Genomic DNA, 15,266 nt, shown 5'->3' on the forward strand with positions numbered 1-15,266 from the left:
GCCTCCAGGTCATCCTGGCCAAGAGGCTGATGGTGAAAGATGTGGTCTGGGGATCAGGATTGGCCTTCAGGATGCCCTGCATTCCACTGCCTTGCCTGTGGCTGGGACATCCTGCCTGGACCTGTCATGGCCATTTCTGGGCTTCCAAACCAGAGCATGGGCCAAGGGAGAGAGCTGGCAAATCGCTAAAAATAAAAATATTCCCCCCACATTCCATTGGTGTGAGCTTCCTCTGACATTATACTATGACGGTGTATTTCACATTCTCAAAAGTTTATAATGATCTACACGAAACATCACTACAACAGCGAGCTGAAGCCCTCACCCTGCCCCAGCACTCTGGCATTGCCCGGTCCTGCCAGCAGCTCCAGGAACCACAGGACGGATGTCATGGTCAGCCCCAGTCCCAGCGTCTTGGTGGCCTCCAGGACAGTATCCTTAAAGAAATACAGCCCCCTCCATGGGAATCAAAGTCACTAGTTGCTCCCAGCAGCCCATAGTTCACTTCTGAAGCCAGGGCAAGTGAGGGGCGCTGCCTTCATCTGTACTTCATTCTTGCGGGCATAATGCATGGCTGGATACTTCCTGGAAATTCAATTGCTTCCCAAACCTGAAAGGGGGACAGGATGCTTTTGGTTAGGCTGTGCATGCCAGTACTGACTTTTCCCAGGATTGAATCGGGAGGAGGGGAGGCCACCGGCCACTGCCTCTGGGTCTTGGGCACTGCATCTGTGTCTTGTCTCCCAGGAGCTGCATTTATACCCCAAGCTCTGAAGGAAGAGGCCCCCTTTGCCCTTTGCAGAAGCTCCACCTCCCTAGGCTAAGACTGACACCTGTTTTCCTACCCTACGGTTTTCTTTTCTTTCCTTCTTCTTCTTTTTTTTTTTTTTTTAGAGAGTCTCACTCTGTCACCTAGGCTGGAGTCTTGTCTTTTCTTTTCCCTCCCTCCCTCCCTCCCTCCTTCCTTCCTTCCTTTTCTTTCTTTTCTTTCTTTTCCCTCCCTCCCTCCCTCCCTCCTTCCTTCCTTCCTTCTTTCCTTCCTTCCTTTTCTCTTTCTTTTCTTTCTTTCTTTCCTTTTTCTTCTTCCCTCCCTCCCTCCCTCGCTCCTTCCTTCTTTCCTTCCTTCTTTCCTTCTTTTTCTCTTTCTTTTCTTTCTTTCCTTTCTTTCCCTCCCTCCCTCCCTCCCTCCCTCCCTCCCTCCCTCCCTCCCTCCCTCCCTCCCTCCCTCCCTCCTTCCTTCCTTCCTTCCTTCCTTCCTTCCTTCCTTCCTTCCTTCCTTCCTTCCTTCCTTCCTTCCTTCCTTCCTTCTTTCCTTCTTTCTTGACAGAGTCTTGCTCTGTCACCCAGGCTGGAGTGCAGTGGCACAATCTTGGCTCACTGCAACCTCTGCCTCCCGGGTTCAAGTGATTCTCCCGCCTCAGCCTCCCAAGTATCTGGAATTACAGGCACCCACCACCACGTTGGGCTAATTTTTGTATTTTTACTAGAGACGGGGTTTCACCATGTTGTCCAGGCTGGTCTCAGACTCCTGAGCTCAAGTGATCCATCCACCTCGGCTTCCCAAAGTGCTGGAATTACAAGCGTGAGCCACCACACCCGGACAACTGCACGGTTTTCACTGATGCTCCTACCTAACCCCCAGAGAGATTCTCTCTTTGCTTTTTGCTCCAGATATTAATTATATTCCAGGATGGCTCTTCCTGACCACGTGGCCCCTATCCTGTCACCTCCCATGGCTGGGCATGGAGAGGGTTCTCTGGATTGAGAACCAGGGTGCTTGAGTTCTAGCCAGGACAGTCCCCAACCCACGGTGTGACTTTGGGCAAGTCATGTCAGTTCTCTGGGCCTCACATTTCTCTTTGCTAGAGCAGGTGAGATACCTGAAAAAAGCAAGGTGGCTTCTCGCTCCACAAAGTGTGGTCCCTGGACCAGCAGTGCTGGCATCTCCAGGGAGCTTGTTAAGAAAGGCAGAGTCTAAGACATGGTCCACCCTGGACTTACTGGATCAGAATCTACAGTTTGACAAAACCTGTCAATTCATTAGCACATTAAAGGGTGAGAAGAACTGGTAAGAGTGATATGCAGTTATTTTGCTTAAAGTTTGGCTAATTTAATAAGAGCAACAGAGAATTTCTGAGATTCTTGGATGAAGTAATAAATACAATGTTTAAAAGAATTGCAGTGGACAGAGAGACTGAGGGGTGAAGTTGGTCAGGGAACAGGTGAGCAGGCAGCTGCAGCCCTTCAGGTGTGGCCACAGGAACCTGGTGGTGGGTGATGAGTGTGGTCTTGGTTGGCTTGATATTGCTGAGGAAGAATGGGTAATTCTTGGTGATACATTGAATGTCCAGCTAATATGGAGGAAGAGATTGGAAATAATTCACAGCTGTGAGGCCTTCGTCCTTCGGTTCTAATTCTGTGTGCAAGACCTCTGGCTGGCCTTTTTTTTTTTTTTTTTTTTTTTTTTTTTTTTTTTGGGACGGAGTCTCACTCTGTTGCCCAGGCTGGAGTGCAGTGGCCAGATCTCAACTCACTGCAAGCTCCGCCTCCTGGGTTTACGCCATTCTCCTGCCTCAGCCTCCTGAGTAGCTGGGACTATAGGCGCCCGCCACCACGCCCGGCTAGTTTTTTTGTATTTTTTTTTTAGTACAGACGGGGTTTCACTGTGTTAGCCAGGATGGTCTCGATCTCCTGACCTCGTGATCCGCCCGTCTCGGCCTCCCAAAGTGCTGGGATTACAGGCTTGAGCCACCACGCCCGGCCTTGTTGTTTAATTAAACAAATATGGTCCTTATTTTTAAGACATTCCGACCTGTCCTAATTGAATCCTAGAATGGGAAGTAAGAAGACAAGGTACACCAGAGCCTATAATGGTCATGTGTTCCTGTCACTCTGGACTTGTGGTTCCCAGCTCTGCTACACAATGGAAATCACTGGAGAATCTCTAGAAATCCTGGTGCCCAGACCACAGCCCAGAACCATTAAGTCAGGATCGCTGGGGTGGGTCCAGTGGTTATGAGGCATGGCCAGGGCTGAAACTCGCTGCTTTTGTCTCTCTAGTACAAGGACTGGCAGGGCAAGAGCGGGGGGCCTGTGGTCACATGGCTGCTGATGAGATCTGGGGTCTGATGTTTCTGCTGCACTGTTGAAATGCAGCCTGGGCCAGGATTGTAAACGCTGCTGGTGGTAAGGAGCATGGAGTCTGAGCCATCTCCCACCCGGATGATCTCTGAGCCCCTCACACAGTTTCATGCAGTAATGACAGGGGGTGGGTGGGGTGGGGCCTAGGAAGAAATGCTACAGAATAGGGCTGAGAACATGCTCTGCTCCAAGACATAGTTCCTTACATGCACAGACCTCAACACAAAAGGCACGATTTACAACTCATTCACTTTATGGACCCCAGTTAAGTGATGAAGCTCTGTCTATATTGGGATTTTGATTACTGTGGGTTCCCAGAATGGAGGGCATGCTACAGATACACCATTAAAAAAAAATCACACCTCATGGTGTTGGGCTGGCTCTCACCACAGAGGCCACTTCCCTGCTAATAATTTCTTGGTGCTTGGGCGTTGATGAGGGACTTTAATGGACATTATCTGGGGAAGTATCAGAGCCTGGGCAAGGGAGGAATCTGTACATGACAGACAGTGAGAGGGAGGCTTGGGGAGGTGACCCGCCCAGTGTCACACAGAGCGGAGATGGCCTGGGAATTTTCGCCTTTTCCCTCCCAGTTTGGGGCTCTTTCTCTTTCCCTCGGAGGGTTTCTGAACACAGAAGAGAGCTGGAGGGTTTCTCCGAGTGGGGCTGGAGGGCTGGGAGAGGCAGGACTTCTTCCTAACACCTCTTGGAGAAGACAGACTCATGGTTATGGGGGTCACACCATGGTTCCTTTCCAGATGGGAATACTTCCAAACTCAGCGATTAAGCAAGATTAAAAACAAAAAGGCCCTCTAGAAAGGGGTTAACCTCATTTCCTCAGTGTAAAAACTGTCCTTGGCAGTTGGAAATGGCAGAGTTGACTCCACAGATGACTGATGCCCCTTACGGGGGTTATATACCTGTCCACACGTGCCCCTGGCAGGGATTTAAACATTCCATGCTGTTCTACGCATCCTAAATCAAGTAGATTCATCCTGGCCCTTGGTGAAGCCTAAGAGCTGGTGAGGCTTATGTTAAATTGCCCTCTCTGGGCTCCTGCTCCCGGGCTGAGTCACAAATTCCCCTTGATGAGCACTCCTGAAGTAACCAAGGCAGCGCTGTGTGCTAAATTAAGATTCGAGAGCCCAGGGAGGGAGAGGGAGGTGTTTGCTTTGGCTGAGAAGGTGCCTGGGCCCCGGCCTGTGTGTTTGCCTGGGTGCCCTGATAAGTGGGCTGCATATTAAGTGCCGCATGGTGGGACCAGAACCATCTGCTGTATGTCCTGAGAGGTCACGCCTGCTGGCCCTTTGGGACCTGGTGGCAGAGGGACCCGGTGTCAACCTGTCTTTGGCTTCCTTTGTGGCCCTGTCATCACTGAAAAACCAGAATGAATATTCTTCCTTTCGGAATAAAAATTGAGCCGTGGAAGTTTTGTTTGCTTTGATGAATTACTTCCAGGCTGCTGTTGTTTGGAGAGCAAAGCGCCACAGCTGCAGGGCGGGTAGAGGCTGCGGTCACTCCCCTCCTGTCAATGCTGGTTCCTGTTCCTGAGGCTGAGCGAACTCCTGACAGCAGAGTGGGCACATCTTGGTAGCTGCAGCTTTTCAAGACAGTGTGGCCCAGTGGAGAGAGAGCAGAAAACCTGGGTTATGCTGGCTCTGCCATTTATCAGCTGTGTAACCTTGGGCAAGTGATTCAATCTCTGTGTGCCTCAGTTTCCTCACCTGTCAATAGGGGATCATAATCTTGGCCCTGCATGCCTTACAGGAGCATTAAGAGCATTAAATGAAACAATAAAAAATGAAAACATTTATAAATGGTAATTTGCCATACATATTTTAATAAAAGTGCCTGCCCTTCAATCCAGCTCTCTGCACTGCCTGGGGACAGTGTTATCAGGAGGACCCCACTCTGACAGGGACCCGGACTTCTGCCTCTTCTGTTTGGAGACAGTTAGATGATCACATCTCTCTTATATGTACAAAAGCTTAGTGAACATAAAGACATTGCTTGCTTGTAGGCTTCTCGAGGGGAGAAATGATGGTCGGTTTCTATGGATTTGATACAGGGGAAGGGATATCCCAGCTCCAAAGGATATCCTGCATAACCAAGCCTTCCTCCACTTGTGCCCCGGACACCGTCACCTCTACTTTCTCAAGGAAGTTTTTCCTGCAGCTCTGCTCCCCTCTCCCACTGTAGCTTCAATTTCCCTCCTCTGCATGTTTCAGCACATGAGCAAGTCTTTACAAGACCCCTTTACAACACATGAAACATCCCTCTGGGCTCCTGCTTCCCTTTAGCTCCAGCTCCAGTCCTCTGCTCCTGTCAATGCTCAACCCCCTGGAGGAGTTGTATCTGCTCACTGCCTCAGCCTCTTTCCCTTCCATCCTCTCGCCAGTCCCCTGGCTAAATAGCGCTTGTCCATGACCACCCTGACACGCAAAATGACCTGTGGTCCACATTCCATCCTGCCACACTCTACTGGCCCGTCTCTCCTTGGAGCTTGGAGCTTGTGCTTCTCCAGCTTGTGCCTGAGGCCATACCCACTCATCCTTGCACCCTGGCAGTGCCTTCTCAGCATCTCTGCTTCCTCTCTCTCTGCAACTGTTGGAGAGCGCCAGGGGGCTGTTCTCAGCAATTTGAATACCTCCATCTCTGCTCTTCAGAGGACATTGTACTCAGTCCTGTGGCTTCAGACACCATCCAGACATGATGACTTGCCTATTTCTTTTTCTAGCTTAGACTTTCTCTCTGAGCTCCACTCATGCTCACCTGTCTACTCGTCACTTCCTCTTGGATGTCAAACATCATCTGAAACTTCAAACAGGGTAGCCGGAACTCTCCATCCCTCCAGATCCTTGCCTTTGATGGCCATGCTTCCCTGCCTTTATCATTTCAGTAAATGGCACTGCCATTCTCTTAGCTGCTCAGATCAAAAGCCCAGGAGGTGCCCTGACTCTCCTCTTTCTCTTGCATCTCACATTCAGTCTACTGGTGAGTCCAAGCCACGGTCATCCCTTGCTGGCACTTTCATGGTAGCCTGGTAACTGGTCTGCCCTTGGCCCCTACAATCTACACTACATATGACAAAGTAAGCTTTTTAAAGCATCAATCACATCATATCACTCCATGGTTAAAATTCTTCAGTGGGCTTCCACTGTACCCAGAATAAAATCCAAATCTCTTTCCTCTGTGCATAAGGCTGGTGTGACTTGGCCCTTGTGCTCTTGCTCCCTGCCCTCCAGTCACTCTGGTCTTCCCACCTTGTGGCCAAGAAAAGCTTTCCCTTCAGGCTTCTCGCTTTCCACTCCTCTGCTAGGACTGTGCATTCCCAGAACGTGGAGTGCCTGCTCCATTCTCCTGATGCAGCTGTCAGTTTAAAGTTCTCTTCTCTGGTGAGGCCTCCCCAACCTACCCAGCTAAAAGCAGTCTTCCCAGTTACTGTCTACAACATTACATAGCTTAGTTATTTCATAGCACTTGTTAGCCCCTCAAACAATCTTACTTATTTGTTGATGTGTTCATTGTCTGTCTCCTTCCTCCCCCAGAATGTCAGTTTCTCACCTGCTGGGCTCTGTCTTGTTCTCTGCTGTAGCCCCAGCACTAGTAGTAGCTGGCATAAGAAGGCACCCAACACATACAGTGTTTGCTGACTGATTGGCTGTTCATTGCTGTTCAGTGCCTGATACATATCATCAGAGTATTTGGGGCATAGATGGGGACTTGGAGATCATGGAATCCAGTCTTTTTTTTTTTTTTTTTTTTGAGACAGAGTCTCGCTCTGTCGCCCAGGCTGGAGTGCAGTGGTGGCGCGATCTCAGCTCACTGCAAGCTCCGCCTCCCGGGTTTACGCCATTCTCCTGCCTCAGCCTCCCAAGTAGCTGGGACTGCAGGCGCCCGCCACCTCGCCCGGCTAGTTTTTTGTGTTTTTTAGTAGAGACAGGGTTTCACCGTGTTAGCCAGGATGGTCTCGATCTCCTGACCTCGTGATCCGCCCGTCTCGGCCTCCCAAAGTGCTGGGATTACAGGCTTGAGCCACTGCGCCTGGCCCCAGTCTTCTTTTTTAGATAAGGAAACTGAGAATGAGACAAGATCACAGCAGAGCTGGGCTGTCCCAGGCCTAAGAAAGGACCTGACAGTGGTGCTGAGGTTGCCGGTCCTGGTGGTGAAGAGAGGATAGTAAGGAAGCAGGCTGGCAGCCAAGCAAGGCGAGGACAGCAGGACCAAGGCCGGCTCTCAGCTGCGGTGCTCCATCCATGCACAAATCTCTTCCTGCCCAAACTGCACACGGTTGGTGGAGAAGCTGAGTGCAGGCCCCACAGGGGCCTTATACATTATACATCCAATCTGCCGGCCGATACCATCACGGCGGGGGCGCCTTTCTGGCAATGTGACGGCAATGTTAAGCCTGCCTAGTAGCCTTTGGGTTATGGGGAGGAGACTAAGACAAAACGCAGGCCTGGGGTAAGGGGCCCTGGGGCTTGCCCTGTGGGTGTGTGGGGGATGGAAGGCAGAAAGAGAAAAGGCCCATCCACCGCAGATGGGAGATGGGCAGCTGCCAAGAGGACGGGGCTGGGGGTGGAGGGGGCAGTGATGCAGGCCAAGAAGAGCCTTCTTCTCTTCCTGTTGTGTGACACACCACACTTACTTCCTCTGTGATTGTTACGTGTCCTCGGGCCTGGGCCCTCAAGTAGTGTTTACACTTGCAGCTCTTTGGCAAGAACCACACTCTGATGGGGGAGGGAGTCTTCAAGCCAGGGGTTCAACGAGTTACCAAAACATCGCTCAGCCCCTTCCTGTTTGTAGATGGCTGAGCGAAGGAGACAGCTGACTTTGGGGAGAGAGAACAAAGGAGCTGAAGATCTGGAAGAGACAGAGAGCAAGCTCTGCCAAGAGGGGCAGGAGCACCTGGGCCGCCCACTCACTTGGGCCTGTCTTGGTGTTTCTGATGCTGCCCCTTGAGGCTTTCTCAAGAAGGAATCGGAGGCTGGGCACATGTGAGTGACTGGTAGGCCAGTCCTGTGGCTTCAGGAACATGCAGGAAACTCCCTACTCCCCTCCCACCTCACTGTGTGCTCCCCACAAGTGTTGGTGACCTGTGGCCCTGGAGGAGCCACCAAGGGAGGTGAACTTACATTGCTTCTGCAGAATGCTCTGTCTGGCTTTGATGAAGGCCAGGATGTCCGAGTCCGTCTGGCTGTCTCCGGTGAGAGGGATGGACGACATTGGCCTCTTGGGGATGCTGGGGGCAACCACGTGTCACATTTTACTACACTTTACAACTGGACTCACCACTTATCTTTCCAAAATGCTTTTCAATTTTTGGTGACTGATCTCACCCAGAAAGTTACATGACACGGCTGGCCTGCTTCTCACTCCCTCCTACCTTCTCTGTGTGGCAGCCATACTAAGCCTCCTGTTATGCAAATTGGGTCAAGTCACTCTCTGCCATAGACCCTGATATGGTTTGACTGTGTCTGCACCCAAATCTCATTTTGAACTGTAGTTCCCATAATTTCCACGTGTTGTAGGAGGGACCCGGTGGGAGATAACTGAATCATGGGGTGGCGTCCCCTATACTGTTCTCATGGTAGTGAATAAGTCTCATGAGATCTGAAGGTTTCATAAGAGGTTTCCCCTCTCACTTGGCTCTCATTCTCCCTTGGCTGCCACCATGTAAGACGTGCCTTTCACCATGATTGTGAGGCCTCCCTAGCGACGTGAACTGTGAGTCCATTAAGCCTCTTTTTCTTTACAAATTGCCCAGTCTCGGGTATGTCTTTATCAGCAGTGTGAAAACAGACTAATACAGACCCTTTAGTGGTTTTTCACCACTCATAGAATAAAACTCAAACTCTGTCCCATGACCCACCAGGCTGTCTGTGATATGACCCCGATTCAGTAGCTCCAGCTGCCCCCTCTTCTTTCAGTGACTTGCATTTACCAAGCCGCACCCAACCTCAGGGCCTTTGCTCTGATGCTTTCTCTCCCTGGACTCCCCTTCCCCTAACCATCACATGGCGGCTGCGCTTTCTCTCACTGCCTTCTCTATCTTCTCATCACCACCCCTCCTGTCCTCCCATCCCTGATTTACCCAAACCAACACCCCTTAACCTGGGGCCTGTCAACTTCTGCGCCCAGCTTAGATGTCATATCCTTCAGTATTGTATCCTCAGAGCATCCCCATTCCCCATGTGACTTAGCTAGTTGACCTCAAAGTAGAGATTACTATTCTCCTGTCTCTCCTTAAAAACAGAACCATATTTAGCTAAGTTGCCACAACTAAAAAAAACTACCTTTCCCAGATTCCTTTGCTGTGATGTGTGGCCAGGTAGCCAGGTGATGGCCAATGAGATTTGTAAGTAGAAGTGTTGCGGGGCAATCTCCTTAGAAAGGGAGGGCTGTGTGTGCCCTCCCCCATCCCCTTTTCCATCCAGCTTCTCCATATAGCATTCCCCTTCAGCAAACTCAGAGCAGTACACTTGCCTGGTCTTGGCAACTTTCTGTCTGTCCTCACCCCTGTGCCTCTGCACAGCAGGAGGCGGTAGCCAGTTCCTTAGAAGGCAGTAAGGATGGTATGTAACAAGGGGCTGGCCATTCCCACATGTAGTTTTGGGTGTTGGCTTTCCAGCTGCAGCCCAGCTGGAAGTGCTAAAGCAGAGTCCAGGCAGGCAGGGCAGTGGCTGAGCTGGTGAGAGGCTGAGCAGCCATTCTAGTTGGAGGATACAAACACCCATGGTGCTGATCAACTCTGCTAAGCCTGGAAGCAAATACTGCTGGATCCTGAGGCCAGGCTTGTCAGCTCCATGCTCTGCTCTGTGGTGGGGCTGCCCTGGGCTGGCTCTTTCGCTTTCTGGCCCCCTAGGTACATCTATTTACAAGAAGATATGAAGCAACTCTGCCCATACAGGGCCCTGGTGACTGTGGGAGAAAACCTCCCTGCTTTGAGTTGGCCTGTGTGAGAGTGTCCAGGGAATTCCCAGGGGACCAGGGCAGAGGCCAGACCTGGGCTCTGTCTGTGTGGCTACTAGACGAGGGGCTTTTTCAGGGAGTAGATTGGAGATGGAGGCCCACTCCGCCCACTGCAGGGGCTGTCACAGGCATTAAATGAGAAGACCACAGACCTGTCTTCCAGTGGGGTGCTGGTGCTGCTCTGTTTCTGGCTGTGTGGACTGGGGCAAGGCGAGGGCAGGATTTTCCTGGCATTCACATCACTGCAAAACACAAACCAACAAAAGCAAAAGGAATGGGGGCAAATTTATAGAAGATAAATTCAGGGTTTATATCTAGGAGCTGTTATGGACTGAATGTGTCCTCTCAAAATCCATATGTTGACACCCTAATTCCCAGTGTGATGGGGGGCCTTTGGGAGGTGATTAGATTTAGATGAGGTCCTGAGGGTGGGGCCCCCGCACTGGGATTAGTGTCCTTATAGGTATAAGAAGAGGATGAGAGGCCAGGTGCGGTGGCTCAAGCCTGTAATCTCAGCACTTTGGGAGGCTGAGACGGGCGGATCACGAGGTCAGGAGATTGAGACCATCCTGGCTAATGCGGTGAAACCCCGTCTCTACTAAAAAATACAAAAAACTAGCCAGGCGATTTGGCGGGCGCCTGTAGTCCCAGCTACTCAGGAGGCTGAGGCAGGAGAATGGCGTAAACCCAGGAGGCGGAGCTTGCAGTGAGCTGAGATCCGGCCACTGCACTCCAGCCTGGGCGTGAGACTCCGTCTCAAAAAAAAAAAAAAAAAAAAAAAAAAGAAGAGGATGAGAAACTACAGTGCATTCTCTCTCTCTCTCTCTCTCTCTCTCTCTCTCTCTCTCTCTGTCTCTCTTGGCTCACTGCAACCTCCACCTCCGGGTTCAAGCAAGTCTCCTGCTTAAGCCTCCCGAGTAGCTGGGATTATAAGTGTGCACCACCACACCCGGCTAATTGTTTGTATTTTTAGTAAAGATGGGGTTTCACCACGTTGGCCAGACTGGTCTTGAACTCCTGACCTTAAGTGATCCGCCCACCTTGGTCTCCCAAAGTGCTGGGAGAGAGAGCACACAGCAAGAAGGAGGTGCCAGCAAGTGAGGAAGGAAGCCCTCAGCAGGAATTGAATCTGCTGTGCTATGGACTGGAGGTTTGTGTCCCTGAAAAGTCAGGTGTTGAACTGAATCTCCAATGTAATGGTAGTACAGGTGGGGCCTTTGGGAGGTGATTAGGTCATGAAGGCAGAACTCTCATTAATGGGATTAGAATCCTTATAAAAGAGGCATCAGAGAGCTCCCTTGCCCCTACCACCATGTGAGAATGCATCGAGAAGACAGCTGTCTATGAACGAGGAAGGGGGTCCTCACCAGACATCGAATCTGCCAGTGCCTTGACCTTGGACTTCCCAGCCTCCAGAACTGTGAAAAATAAACATTTGTTGTTTGAGCCACTCGTTCTATAGTATTTTGTTATAATGCCTGAGCAGACTAAGACAAGAGCCAAGAATCCTGTCTTGGATGGTTTACACAGCAATTTTCTTTCTTTCTTTCTTTTTTTTGAGATGGAGTTTCACTCTTGTTGCCCAAGCTGGAGTGCAATGACATGATATCCTGACCTCAGGTGATCTGCCCACCTTGGCCTCCCAAAGTGCTGGGATTATAGGCGTGAGTCACTGTGCCTGGACTACACAGTAATTTTCATTGTTAGGGCATGCATCTGTTGGTTGTAGAAGTTGAACAAACGATGGCCACAACTGTTACTGATAGACATGCCAGGCTCTGTGAAAGTGCTCTGCAAACATCATGCCATTTAATCCTCTCAATGACCTAAGAGGTGGATGTCATCATCTCCATTTTATACATGAGAAAACAGGCTTAGAGAGATTAAAGAAATTCTAAAAGTTATCCAGCTGGCAAGTGGCAGAATCTGGAGCTACTCAGGATTCTTTGAGGCTCCAGAACCTGTGCTCTCAGCCACAATGCCTTCTAACTGCGCTTGACTCTGTGACATTCTGGGAACACACACTGGCCTACCCCCGACCACGCTGCCTGCCCCTGGGACCCAGCTTCATGCTCTCTGAGTGAGACGTCAGATCCAACAGCGCACTAGATGCAGCTGTGCCTGTTCACCTAGGCTGCTGACATGTGCGCCTTGCCTCGGATTCCTGGCTGAGTGCGGTGGAACCCAGAAGCTCCTCTTGGGAGGTGAAGAGGCACGTGGACACGGCTGGTTGGAGGCCAGTGTATTCCACATGCCTGTGGTGACAAGGTCCCTACTCTAATCTGTGCTGTAAGGAGATCTTCCTCGCTTCCTGCCTGGAGACAATGTCAGAGCCGGAAGAGGCCTAAGAAGTCACCTGGGTACAACCCTCCTTTTACACTCTGGGGACACTTGGGCTGAGAAGCAGGCTAGGGTTAGAGACAGGTAAGCTGGCTTCGCGGAGTCTGCATCTTCTGTCGAAGGTACTCCACAGACCTGACAAACTGCGTGTCTCATGGCCCCTTCCCCGGCTCTGGCCTTCCACCTTCCGATCTCAGCCAATGGCAAGGCTGCTTCCATAGGTCACGACTGTGGTCAAACAAGCAGGAAAAGACATCAGAGCCTGGGGAAGCCCCCCTCAACCACTAGTGTCCATTTCCTAGCAGTGGAGAGACTTTCCACGAGGTGCCCTTCATGGTGGGAGAGCAGAAATGTCTGTGCTGGGTCTAGTGAGGACTGCTGCAGGACCAGAGGTAGCCACAAGGTGGCAAGCTCTGCACGCTTTTCTTTAGAGAACAGTGACCAATTCTCAAGGCTCCTGCAGAGTAGTTCCTGGTGCAGCCTGGATAAGGGAAGGAGAAAAGGCTTTCCATCCTGCAAGTGCTTTCATAACAACGGGTCAGGGTCAGTTTGGAAGCTGTAGCAAATTTGCAAGACCAAGGCACTGGCACAAAAATGGCTCATTCACTCAATGGCTTCCCAGTGGAGCCATGGCTCAGGTTCCAGGGAGAGTTCACAGGTGTTAAACTATTGAAAGCTGGGAGGGGGTGGAAGAGGATGGAGAGATGGATGGGGCAGGGTAGAAGGGCATGATCACACTGTGGCCAATAGGGCCATCCAGTACCCTTTGCGGAGGCCCAGCTACCCTGCCTGTTGCCTCCACAGCTCATGCAGGAGGGCAGTGGAATGGAAGGCTGGGGGCTCCCGAGGGAAATGACTCTTCAAACCCGTAAGCTGCTCAAGCGTCCTGTTCTTGGATGCCACAGCTTTGTTTCTGTAATTCTGGGGATGATGCCATAAATGACCTCTGCCCTCTCCCTTTGCCCAACCAGCCTTTGACACTGATTTAATTTCTCATGTTGACATCCCTCTGGAGAGAGAACATACCAGCCATCAGAATGAATTATCTTTCTTAAAAAGGATTAATAAGCCATATTAATAATAATTAGGCCTCCTGGGTTGCCAATCAGAGTGTTTAGTGGGATCAGCTTCCAGGGCCTGAGCATCCCTGGGGAAGTGATGAATCAGGTTTCTTTCAGAACCCGATGAGCAGAGGACCAGCGCCCGGCCACCCAGTTCCCCGCCTGCGGCAGTTCCACAGGAGCAGCCGCTCTGGAGCTCAGGCAGCAACTGCCGCTGGGCCCTCGCTGTCTCACCTCACGGCTCTGACCAGGCACTGGAACGTTTATCTGCTCACAGAGTGACCGTGTCGGAGGGACCTTTGCACATCTTACAGATGGGGGAAGGGAATCCCAAAGTGGGGAGCTGGCTTGTCCAAGGGTGTGCTGCTCGAAGGGGCCATGACTAGGATTCATGTGATTCAAATCTCAATAAAGGGAACTCGTTGGAGGTGGTCAATAATGACGTGACACATGCCTTTGAAGTCCAAGGTTCTTGACTGCAGGGTTAAGGGTCTCTAGGCAAGCACATCCAGGGATCATCTTAAGTTGGAATACCTAAGGAATGTCCAGGAATGCCCAAGGCCAAGATAAGGTGGAAGGAGCACTATTCTGATGGGTGGCACAGCAGACAGTCCCTGGAGGCCTTGCCCAGGGGCTACTCCTAAGACCTATTCCACTGTGGACTCTCTCAGAGATGCCAGCAGATAAAGGCTGGCAGCGGCATGGATCAACAAACAAGCAGTAAAGAGGCAGCCCTGGCTGCAAGGGAGCATGACAAAGGGAATGAAGCAGAGAGGAGGAAGAAAAGGAGAAGGGGGATGTAAGATAGGAATAGAGATAGGCAGAGCCGACAATGGAGGGAGAGATGGGAGAAGAGGGGAGTGGAGGAGGGAAGGAGGCAGGGAGAGGGCAGGGGGAGCAGTGGACAGAAGGAAGAAAAGGCACTCGCCATGGAGTGTGAAGGTCTAGGTTTAATCTGTGGCTCTTTTCTTTTTTTGAGACGGAGTCTCGCTCTGTCTCCAGGCTGGAGTGCAGTGGTGTGATCTCAGCTCACTGCAACCTCCACCTCCCGGGTTCAAGCGATTCTCCTGCACGCACCACCATGGCTGGCTAATTTTTGTGTTTTTAGTAAGGATGAGGTTTCACCACATTGGCCAAGGCTGGTCTTGAACTCCTGACCTCATGATCCACCTGCCTTGGCCTCCCAAAGTGCTGGGATTACAGGCATAAGCCACGGTGCCCGGCCTAATTTGTGGCTCTTTATGTTATTAACTACAGAGTTAAAGCATCTCATTCCCTTTTGGGGCCTCAGTGTTCTCATTTGCAGAATGGGGAGGCTGAACTCAGGATTTCTCAGCTGAAATGGTGAGGGCCAGTCACAGGGAATTCTGGGTTTCCAGACCTTAGAAGTTTGGCCTTTTAAGGCAACACAGTTTGGGCCCTTAAAAATCCTGGCCTCTTGGGAAAATCAGATGGTGTGGACACATTGGAGAGTGGATACCCCAGGCAGGAGGATCTGGTGGTGGGAAGCACATAAAGAAAGCACCTTGTACAAAATATTACAAAATGTGGGCTGGTAAATGTCAACACCTAGTAGATAACATAATGGACATGTGTCCCTAAAAGGCAGTTGCTGATCCTAAACGAAATTGCTGTGAGGAATGCGGGGAGTGCACGACTCATTCGACAGGCCTGGGTTTGAGTCCACCACTGATTAGCTGGTGACCCTGGGCAAGCTACTTCATCTCTCTGAGCCTGCGTTTTTTCACATGT

At 51.0% G+C, this 15,266-nt stretch overlaps 1 protein-coding gene across 3 annotated transcripts in view; it reads right to left on the reverse strand.

Moving 5' to 3' along the window:
* Positions 1-218: 218 nt before the first annotated feature.
* KIF6 (kinesin family member 6) overlaps positions 219-15,266 on the reverse strand; it is a 385,185-nt gene continuing 370,137 nt past the window's right edge. For 2 of the 3 annotated variants that reach the window (XM_010389732.2, XM_010389733.2), the window contains exons 19-22: positions 11,481-11,531; positions 10,266-10,355; positions 8,277-8,383; positions 525-610 (exon numbers count right to left, since the gene is read on the reverse strand). In XM_010389732.2, the coding sequence (XP_010388034.2) occupies positions 594-610; positions 8,277-8,383; positions 10,266-10,355; positions 11,481-11,531 (265 nt within the window). In that variant the 3' untranslated portion in view covers positions 525-593. Of the gene's footprint in view, positions 611-8,276; positions 8,384-10,265; positions 10,356-11,480; positions 11,532-15,266 lie in introns of all 3 variants that reach the window. The other variant, XM_010389731.2, reaches the window with a different exon arrangement.

The sequence above is a fragment of the Rhinopithecus roxellana genome, chromosome 4 (genome assembly GCF_007565055.1).
Source record: "Rhinopithecus roxellana isolate Shanxi Qingling chromosome 4, ASM756505v1, whole genome shotgun sequence".
In the NCBI taxonomy this organism is placed as follows: domain Eukaryota; kingdom Metazoa; phylum Chordata; class Mammalia; order Primates; family Cercopithecidae; genus Rhinopithecus; species Rhinopithecus roxellana.